The sequence below is a fragment of the Cariama cristata genome, unplaced genomic scaffold, assembly GCF_000690535.1.
Source record: "Cariama cristata isolate BGI_N322 unplaced genomic scaffold, ASM69053v1 scaffold1293, whole genome shotgun sequence".
NCBI classification, from domain to species: Eukaryota; Metazoa; Chordata; class Aves; order Cariamiformes; family Cariamidae; genus Cariama; species Cariama cristata.
The window spans coordinates 1-11,219 of NW_009609894.1; the positions used below are offsets into that span (position 1 = coordinate 1).

Consider the following 11,219-nt stretch of genomic DNA (forward strand, 5'->3'; position numbering starts at 1 on the left):
GGAGATTTTTGCCCAGCCGCCCTTCTCCCCTCGTTTGTAATGAAAAGATGAGATCTGAGCGAGTTGGTTTTTGGTTGTGGTGTTTGTGTTTGTTTTTTTTTTTTTTCCTTTGGATTTGTTTTATGGCAACGAGCACTTAGTGCCTCCTGTTTGGCCCTCACAAGGTAAGGGCTCTTGCCTCGCTGTGCCCCTCACCGGCCGACTGGCACGGCTTTTTTCTCAGAGCAAGGCCAGGTCTCCTGATGACAGCTGGATGAGGAGTCGTACTCTGCTGAAATACTGAATTTAGCTTTGAGAACGTTTTTGGGGGTGGTGAAAGCGTCAAGTAGGCTTTAAATGCCACAACTGAAATTACAGTTAAAGAGGATGTGAGCAAGAATTCATTATTCTTGCCTAGGAAGGGACACCCATTTTCGTAACTGTCTGCCTTAGTTATAGCAAGAGAAAATCACTGAGCTCATCCTTTCATCTTGCATATTTTCTTTAAAAAACAAATTTTTAGTTCTGACCTCCTGAAAACCAGCTCCTTGGACCTCACCCTATGCTAATTTGTCTTACAGAGACATCTTCTGTACAGTGCACCAGTTCTGGTGGATTCGTAGCACTTGCGAAGTGTATGTTGACATACTTGGGGGAGAGAACCAAGCACACAGCTATTATCCTTTTGATGCTTGTAAGTGGAATGTTCTTTTGCATTTTCCAAACCCAGTGCACTGTTTCCTGTGGTTTCAGCATTAGATGGGGGAGGGTTTCATGCGGCAATGATTTAAAATTAGTTGTTGCCCGCTACAGAGGCCTTTTTGTCTTTTTTGCAACTGGGCTAAGACATGAAGGCTTTGGGATTCCCTTGATGCCTATGACAGAATCAGGCAGCTGAGTGTCTTCCTGGAAAAGGGATGAAGCATTAATGGAGCACATCGGGGCTGCAGCTGTTGCCTATATATAGAAACCCTCTACTCCACACACATGTGGGAGACAACTGTATTTGCTGGCAACACAACTGAAGTTTGCAGTAGTTTTTTTTTTGTCATCTCTTGAGACTCAGTTGCTGCAGGAGTACTTGGGAGTCAGCTTCAGAGTTCTTAATTAAAGGTGGAATTTCACTGAGGTATGTAGTTGAAAGGTTTACTCAGACTGTTCACCAGAGGTGCACATGCTTCTGATCTGAATGAGAAGGGGGGAAGAAGCAAGAGGAGATGGCAGCGCAGGAGGATGTGATGTCCCTGAGCAGTGCTAATGGAAAGTTCCCGATTCCCATCGTGTGCCACTCTACTGCCATGTCACTTTTCGCAGGGCATTCTGATGTAGTTTTCTGTATACCTGAAAAATACGCTAATGACAGGAAGTATGATTTTAAAATAATATACAGAATAAACAGTCTGGTTGAGAAAATGCACCTTTTTTCACTAAGTCCTATGTTAATAAATTCTTCCATAGTATTTGACAGAACTCTGGTTGTTATGAATGTCATTGTGCATATGATTTGCTGTGTGCTTGTAAAATGTCTAAAATAAAGAAGAACCGCAGCTATTTCTCTACTAAAAGCCAAATGAAATTGGTTCTTACTGCTTCAGTCAGTTGTTTGTATAAAGTGTGCTGAAGATCTGCAAGATAGATAGGGTTGTATCACCCCAATTTTAATGTAAAACTACAGAATAATCCTAGAAATCAGAGAATGGGAGAATCTTGGTCTTAGGAGAACTGCCAGGTTAATCAGCTCCCAGCCCCACACTGGGCATTAAGCTCTGCAACTCGCAGCCATGGCTTTGTAGCTGTACAGTTCTAGATTTTAAAGTCCTTTTAGGCAGCTTTTCCTTTTCAGTTATATTTGCTTTCCACCTGAAACAACATCAGTTTGTGTTGAATGGTACCACAGCACGGGCAACACTGGGGAAAAGAACTGAAACTGATAGATATTGTTAACAGTTTAGAGAAACAAGAGGGAGAAAGCAGAGCTCAGCTGCTTGGTGCAGGAACACGTAGCTTCCCTTATCTTTTCTATTCCTAAATAACCCATCCTCAATTCAGAAAGGGATGTGAAAGCCTGCTAGGTGAAGGAACAAGGCACAGCTTGGAGCTGGAAAATGTGGTGAATTTGACCCATGCTTAGAGAAGAGCCTCTGACCTCGCTGAGAGGCCAGCTGTGCAAGGACTGTGACAGCAGGCTGCCTTATACACTGGTGGGACACTGGTGGGCAGAAGAAACTGGCTTTGCTGGAGTTCCCTGTGCATCAGCGGTAGTTAAATAAAAAATTATGTGAGTGAGCTGTATAGTAAGATAAGAAGCAATTGCAACTGGGAGGATCTAGGTTCACTTTCCTTCACAACTGACATGCTTAACTGTCCAACTTCTATGAAACGCTCAGTTCGCGACCTATTAAATGGTATAATACCATGTTACTTCAAGTTGACATAGTCTGTGCCTAATGCTTCTGCGCCAACTATGCATATTCGGTGTGCTTTTGGAGATCAGTAGCCTCCATAGTTTTCACTCATTTAATTATCTATCTTGATGTAGAATTAAAAAAGTTCCTGAACTGGTCTTGCCAGCTGTGGGAAAGCACGCTGGGAAATCGTATGACTCTTGCAGACAACAATGTAATAATTAAAATATGTTATTTGCATTACAAATGGCAATAAGTCAAGCCCCTGTAAGCTGGAGCCAAGATACATTCCTCGTCAGGATACGTTCCTCATTTTGCTAGTTGTTGCATGGTGTCATACAGTCTGATTCCAGGCGTGATACCACTGCAAATGGCAAACCTGTCATCTGGTGCCAGGATTTGTGGAGCCACATGCCAGATATTCTACACCACACCCAACAGAACCTGTCTTAAGAACTGGCCTCTTCTACACTATAGGGCAATTTTCCTCCTTTCCAACAACAGCAGGGTCTATTCTGCAGGTTCTTTGGTGCGGGTTGATTGTATTGGCAAGTCAAGCTAACAGCTCGCTGTACGAGCCATTCCTTATTGCTGGGTTTCTTTCATGAAGCCGGTACTGAGGTGACTTGAGGACAGAGGATGACTATCAGAGGCTGCAGCAGTCCATAGGAGGAGGTTGGCACCTCTGTTCCTGATCTCATTACTTACCCCATGGTGTGGTTCCCTAGCAGGTTAAGCTCATCTTTGCCTGGGCTGCTGTGGTCTGCCCAGCCTCCCACCACCTCCCTGCCCTTGTCATGTGTTTCCATCCCGTCCCTTCCTCCAGCACCTGCAGTTGTGTAGTCAGGTTTTGCGCAGACGGAGGATGCTGGCACATGGTTGTCCTGCCAGGCCTGACTAGTTCTGGTGTGTCCTCCTTGCCATCACGAGGGAGAGGACAGGAGGAGTTTGCGGAGCCAAGCAGAGCCATGTTACGGACCTGAAGCTTCATCCAGAAGAGCTTGTGCAGATGCTGGCTGTTGCAGAGAGCTGCAGAAGGCTGCCTCCCCAGCAAGTTAATAATTCATCAGCAATGTTGCTTCTTTCCATTCTTTCCGAGTGGTGCTGGAGCCAAAGAGGCTCAAACAAACTGCAATATACTATGATGACAAAACAAACTTGTCTGTGCCTTGCTTTGTGTGGAGAGAATGATGGGGCAGATTAGAAAGCTGTCCTGATCACCTTAACTTTCTGCTTTCATTATTTTCCAGCATCTAAATTTTAATTAGACAGATAAATGACTTACCACAGTGTATAGGTGTGAAGTAGAGATATTTCAGGCATTTTTAGCTTGGTCTTCTAAGGAAATGAGGCTTATTTTCTTTCATTACCTCTATCTCTTTATATGTACCATACTTTTTAACCCATGGCCAATTTCAGTTAAGTTGGGAAGAGAAGTACTGATCTCAAAGATACGAATTTTGCCAAAAGAGATGATCAAGAAGAGAAAAGCAGCATTATTACATAGTTCTTACTAGACAGCAGAGAAGCCATGCAGAAGACAGCCATTCTGAAGCCAGATGCAGAGCACATGCCTCAGTATGGGTTTACACCTTGTTAGACATCAGAGGATCCCATTATAGGGCATGAAATAATAGGAAAAAAAACATCACTTCTGCCTATGGAGCTAATCTGCTAAATTCTGTATAAACCAGAAATTGCTGCTTTTCCACATGGGGAACCTCACTGAACTTAAAAAAGGGAGGCTGGTGATTTCCTTTAGTGTGGTGGTAATTTTAATGTTTCTGGTTTGCCTTTTTAATTCATGTTTCCCTTGCAAGGAAAAATTATTGCTGTGTCACTGTGTGACTTTCGTGGTTGTGTTTGAATTTCTTTGGCTTGAAACCACAGTGAGAAGCCGTAAAAAGAGGTTTTGAAATTTAATTGTGTGGGCAACACAATCAAGAGACCTGAAAACAAGGGACCAGCCCTTCTGGGACAGAGTGCTACCCAGGAGAGGCTCTTTCCCGCGCTTCAGAGTAAGATCTTTGCAAAAAAATGCTTTCTCCATGCATCTGCAGTCATCCCACATTACCAAATGTAGCAGTATGTTTTTGTCTGGTCTTGGTGATGGTGGTGGTTTTGGTTTGATTTTGTGGTTTGTTTTTTTTGTTTTTTGTTTTTTGGTTTTTTTTTATCTTGAAGACTATTTCTGTTTCTTCTCTGTGTGGGAAAAAGTAGCTTAAAGCACATAGGCTAAAACCACCTTAAAAGGTAGGCATTTCAGGCAAATTTTGTGTTCTGAGTGAAGCTATACACATTTGATTAGGACTTGTGAAAGGTGTTCATGAGTTCTTATTTCCCTTTGGTGCAGAAGCTGGGGAAAGCAGCAGGAGTGGCTGCTCAGAAAGCAAGGAGGAGAGGATGCCTGGGGGCTTTACATACCACCTTCCAAAATCTGCTTACAGCATCACGTTGGGAATGGATTCTGCTTACCCCAATGCTTTATTGCTGTGAAACTGCCTGTTCTTCTACACTACCACCTCTCTCTTTCACAATAGCTCTCAGCTGTCAGGTAAAAACTGCTCGAAGCTGTTACAACTAAAGCAAACCCAGACAAGTCTCACTTTCTGCATTGTTTTGACTCAGGGAATTTGTTATTGAAAGAACTAGTAGAGAATTATTGAAAAGAATGAAAATGTCTGTACAGATTTGCACTTGAGAATGGCAGAAGTACCGACCCGAGTTTTCCTGGCTCTTATGCAAACGTTTTTTGGAGAGGATTCAGGGAGCACGCAGGTGACAGCCCTGCCTTCAGCTGCCCTCGTAATTGGTGCTCTGCCACTGCATCTTGCTAAAGTATTCAGAAGAGGCTGATCTGCCTCGAAGGGAAGGTGAGTAACATGAAGTACGTATGCTGGCTTGCCAAGAACATAGGCACTGTGGTAGTCAAATGTTGTTTCTCCTGTGTATATGCTGGTTTTCACCAATATTTTAGTGGAAGAAAAAAAACAAACCAAGAAACTCCTTGTCCCACCCCAGCCCTCCATACTCCATTGAAAAATGTAGCTGAGAAAGTCTGGTTGAAAGTAGAAACTCTTGAGATAAGAATCCTGCAGCAGGACTCCAGGACAATGATCTTTCACATTTGATGAGTCCGTTCTCTAGACCCCAACCTAGGTTGTATCTTGCGTGGCGTAGCAGTTTGTCCAGCTCAGGAGATACACTCCTGTGGCAGACCCTTGCTCTGGAGGAGAAGGGCAGGGCATGGGGTGTATTGCCTACTGCTGCCAGGGGCAGTGGTTTACCATTTCTGAATTTTCTATGGAATGTGGACAGTTTTTTAAAAAAAACACTTTATTTTGTTGAAAACCATGAGGGGAAAAAAAAAGTTCAGGGAGCAGGTCAGCATTTACTAATAGATCAGCTCAAGCTGTGTTTGGTAAGGAAAGAGGTAAGGTGAGGCTCAGATGCCTTAGACATTGCTTGTGGCACATTCTTCCAAAATGAAGCTGATTCATATTTGGAAATGATTTGACCGCAGGCAGATAGTTTAGTACATAATATATTATGCAGATTTCTACCTAATTTACTTGTCCAATTAGATCATTAAAATGTCTCAAGCATTTGTGGCTTGGTTTTATCTTGTAGCACTTTTAAGAAAAACTCACCATCTTTTCCTTGCAGAAATCTTGTTCACATATTCTCTCCTCCCTGGGGTTTCTGGATGAGGATGACTGAGGTGTGTATATGGGGCTGGGAGATACTGATGCAGAGAAGACTGGGAACTGTTTGAAAGTGGTATTAATCAAAGGTTGCAGGAGGTGGTGGTTTCACTGGAGACTTTCCTGTGACATATGAATTGAGCTACATTTTTGTGGCTACTTAACTCTGACACCATATTTTTGCATGGACCTTAAATTGCACCTTGTAGGAACTTTGGCAGCCTGCATCGTAAACTCCCACAGAAGCAGAGGGATTTTTTGAGATTCAAAATTAGGGAAGGCGCTAATTGTAAATATCCTTTGCTGATTGTCCTAAAGAGTATTTCAGCCTTGTACATTCCTCCCTACCTGCAGTTCTTCAATTTTGACTTTGTTCAAATTATCTCATTAATGCTGTCATGAGAGCGCAGTACCAAGCCAGAAGATGGCTGTCCTTGTTGCATAATGCGGAGAGCTTTGGCCAGAGGAGTTTTTAGCAACAGGGAAGAGGGGCGGGGTATGGAGGACACACTCTGTAATTGAGGATCAAAGCTAATTGTTTCTGCTTCTCAATCTGTACGTGAGCTGTGCAGCTGCAAAAGGCAGAAGTGTTAGGAAGCATCTCTCACCTAGAGGTTTTGCCATCAGGGAGAAGGGAAGAGGTAAGTTCTACTTTTTACAAAATCAATTTTTTGTAAGAAAAGTCTTTCCTCAAAGTAGTTTGGCAATACATTTGATGGTAAGAGGCTTAAGTATAACCTAGATTTAGTAAAAACTGCATGTACTGGACAGACATGTGATAAATATAGTAAGGATATTGCTAAAAGTAGTTAATAATAATTCTTAACTACAGAAGCATTATCCAGTTTATCTCACTTGTCAGGCAGAAAAGAGGTGAGAAAGCTATGGAAGTAAAATGCAAAAGGTGAGGCAAACTTTTTCTGAAAACTTCAGGAAATGGCTTTTGTTAGGATAAAATCCCACTCTATATAGATCTATGAAGTTGTAGTTAATTTCTGTGGAATGAGTTTTTTCCCAGAGATCTTGACACCACCAGAAGCTCTTAACTTTTCAATTAAAAAGTGAGGAATCACAGTTTTTCTTTTGTCTCCTCTTATTTACCAGATGGCAGGAAGCACCAGTAACTGAAACAGTCCTGTTTGCCCTTTACCGCTCCAGTTCTGTATTCTGGTAACTATATAATGTAACACTTACTAATTATTAGCATTAATTTGAACACAAAGCTTTAAAATAAATTTATATGTTTTAATTCTGGCAACAGACCAATTCAATCTCTGTTGGAGAAGAAGCTGGATAATCTATATATAGTTTCCTTTTATTATAGTTCTGTATGTGTGGTGGTCTGCATACTCCCGGTTTGCATTCCAGCAGCAACTGAAGCATAAGACATAAAATTCAGTCTGCAGTAGCAGAAATCAGACTTTTAGCCCAGCTCTACGTCAAAATCCATGAGTGGTGAAGGAGAGAGGGTTTGAAGTGCTTTTTGAGTTAAGCCGCTTCAACAGAGTCTTAAATAATCCAATGCAAGGCAAAGTTATGAAAGCAGAGTTTGGCTTGGAGAGCGGAATTGCAGCAATTGCTGGGGAACGGATTTCTGGAAAAAAAAGATACTGTGGAGCCTCCTTGGTAAATAATGGTGCCCAGTACACAGTGGTCTAAATTGGACTGTCATGTTCAGAACTGAATGTAGGAAAGGAAAAAGGAATACAAATGTAGTAGTCTGTTACTGTCTGATCATGTTTTGTACTTTAAAATGTATTTTTGATCTTGGAATTTTAGGTCTCTTGTGTTTTTAAAGCATCATTTACAAAAAATGGTCAGTATGAACAAAATGAGCAGCATGGAGTTGCGGCCCGTATGATGTTTTTATATATTTTTTTGCATTTTTTCTTTAGGAGGGTGGGGTAAGGTTTCTATTTCTACTAACTATCCTTTATTTTAATAGGAAAGGCTCTCAGAAGCAGCACAAAGTTGAAGATGGATATTAAGAGCATGAAGAACTATCTCTATTGGCTGTTCTGCCAGTTTGAACTCATCACCTGCAGCTATCTCATGGAGCCCTGGGAAAAACTGCTCTTCTACACTTTCAACCTTACTATGTTAGTTATGCTATTATACACTGCATACATCTTTGTCCCTCTCCACATTAGCACAGCTTTTCAATTCTTCTTGCGCTTATTTGGAAACCAACATGAAAATACTGTTTCTATTGTGAAGTAACATCGGCAGCCTGATGCTGACTTTTGGAGCAAGGAAGTGTTTTTCTCAAGACTCTGTTTTTGTTTAGAAACAGGTTCAGAGTGTGTGCAAACACTGTTGTTTTCTGCAGTATCTCCTAATGTTCTTCTGTATTCCGGGACTCTCTGACAGCAAATTATTTTGCCAAAACAATTTCAATCAGTCCTTGTTTTTATTGTTTGACTGACTGCTTCTTAAAGAGCTTTCAGTTTTGAAGACTGGCTGGAGTTACAAAGCTGGATTTGGTACAAAAACAACTGTGCTGTATATTTTGTTATTCCAGGGATAGCTGCTTGGATATGGGGAGTTTTCCTCTTGAGAAATTATACGGCATACATTTGTTCTTGTCTGGCATAGCTTTGCTGACAGGAGAGATGTGTACACAAAAGGTTTTGCACAATACTATACAACTATAAGCTGCTTCTCTAAGCTTGGTATGTATGTATTCATAGAATGATTTTATTATTTATTTAGTTTCCTCAATTATTTAATACAATTAATTATTTGACTGGTTCATCATTGTTATGCAGATAATGCAGTTGATTTATTAAAAATGTGGGGATTTACTTCCATGAAAATTTATAATAAAATTCTCATATTCTTGGACTTTATGAAAAAAGACCATTTTTTGTTTTACTTTTAGAAGTCTGGTAAAGCATGGATATCATATACAGAATGTGAACCTACATAGTCAGTTGCAGTAGGGACATTTCAGTTCAAAACCAATAAAAACCCTACCTAAAATACAATCTCTCTCCTTTTTTCCTAAACCCCTTATTCCCCCTCTTTTACCTTTTATATTCTACCTGTTGAGTAGTATCTGAAACACGAACTCTTGATACTGCAGACTTTGTAATTGATGTGCTGGACACCCTGTAACTGGCTTTGTTTCACAGTCCCTGTTTTTTAAGCTTCAGCCTTAGAACCACAAGATGCCTGTGCCGCTGGCTTGCTACAGCGCACCTAGACTCGAGCTGGCCGGGGATGAAGTACCAAAACAATTAATTCGGCAACTGGAATCAGTGTTCTGCATCATCCCGGGAGAAGAACAGAGTCGTAGCATACAGGGTAACATAAATGCAACTTATGTCCCACCCCCACTGAAGTGAGCTTTCTTACATCTTTCGAGCATAGAAACGCTCCTAGGATGCCCTCTCCTTTGAGAGAATAGGATGTTATTAGTAAGTGGCAATCAGAATGATTATGAAATTGAGATGTGGTCATAGACGGTGATAAAACAAAGCGAAGACACTAATTATGTTGTTTGTCATCTCAGTGTGAGATTCAGTTACTTTCCCATTTCATAATTAGGGGAAGATAAGATATGATATGAAAATAGTTTATTTGGGAAAATAAGGGCAGCTGCGCTTAAACTTACAACTCTTTCGAGAGTACCCAAGTAATCTCTTAAGTTTGTAAAAAAAAATCTTCTATTTAATGCTTTCAGATTCGAGTCCAATTGTATGTTTTATTAAAGTAATATAACAGCTAAAGTAGTAAATACCTTACATTTGTGCCTAGCAGCTTTCATGCCTAGTATGTATATTGCATTTACTGATGTTTAGGAACAGAAGAGGGAAACACAGTATTTTAGTTATGCCAATTATTAGACTATTTATGAAGGCAATGATTTTGTTTCAAACCTGTCAGGCTATAATGTAGATAAGTAAATACAGCATTTTGCATTATACGCGCTGGAGAGATGTGCACACACTGCACTGTATACCTGCGAAGAAAGCTCGGTGGAGAAGCAGGCCACCGCAGCTATATTTACACTAAATTACAGTAGAGACTATACCCATACATCCAAGTATTTGTTGACATCAAGGAATGTGACATCAGGCTGGGGAGGTAGAAACTCTTACCCTGGGTGTGGTTTTGTTTACTGCCACCCTTTCCCCCCCATCTCTCCAGCGCAAACCCACTGGGTGTTTGTTGTGGTTGCCTCAAGTGCCGGGTGCCTCTTTTGCAACAGCCGGTGTAGGATGGTGGCGGTGGAGCTGCCCGGTTGGCGTGCGGCAGTCCTGTGGCACGGACCGGCTCCCGTGGGTCTGCTGGGGCAGGTTCCCTGTTGGAAGCTGCACTCTGGCCGGCAGCCCCAGGTGTGGAATTGATAGAAGGCAGCCACGGCTCCAGATTTGATAATGTCAGGCCTGCCACGCTCACCTGGCAATGTGAATTTGATCAAGGTCAGGCACTGGTGTAATTTGGTGTCTATCAAACTAGTCGTGCACTCGGTATGTTCATCCCAGAGATGTGAGAACAGACACTACCTGCCGTGGAACAGAGACTACTGTAACAACCTGCTCCAGTATTTTTCAAGATTTTTTTCAGTCGGCAGGGTTTGTACTGGGTCAGCAGTCTGTACCGAGTGGCCACATTTGTTTTTCAAAGCTGATGCTAAGCGTTGCAAATCTAGATTTATTAATGTATGGCTGAAGCGGAAAGTATTTCAACAGGAATAGGAAATGGAATATTCCCTGCAATTCCTGCCTGCACACCTTTCTCTGAGGGCACCTGCACCAAGTTCAGCTCCCTGTGACTTCTTGCTAGCACCGGTAGCATTTCCATCCCACTTTGCCTAAATTTCTGGCATGACCAAGAACAAGCAAAGTTTTTTGGACGCACTTTCTCATACAGACAGGCCAGCCATCTGCAGACAGCTTTTGCACGGAGACACTCCTACAGAGTCTACAGGCACAGGAGGTTGTTGTTAGACGCTGGGATGGCTGGTTAGTCTCCTAACCGTTGTCAGAGGATCTGCTGGCTCAACAAGAGAGTATCAAATCCTTAACGCCAACGCCTGCCGCACTAGAGAGCTACTAATTCCCCACGCCCATTTTCCTCTGTCCGTGTGGGCTGAGCGTTGGGAGTGTGTGTGCATGGGAGAAGA

The 11,219-nt window shown here is 42.0% G+C and overlaps 1 protein-coding gene across 1 annotated transcript; it reads left to right on the forward strand.

Moving 5' to 3' along the window:
* The first annotated feature begins 8,065 nt into the window (after positions 1–8,065).
* On the forward strand, positions 8,066–8,308 carry LOC104154443 (serine palmitoyltransferase small subunit B-like). Its single transcript, XM_009697656.1, has one exon. It carries the CDS (start codon positions 8,066–8,068, stop codon positions 8,306–8,308), a length of 243 nt encoding a protein of 80 aa, XP_009695958.1.
* The last annotated feature ends 2,911 nt before the right edge of the window (positions 8,309–11,219 follow it).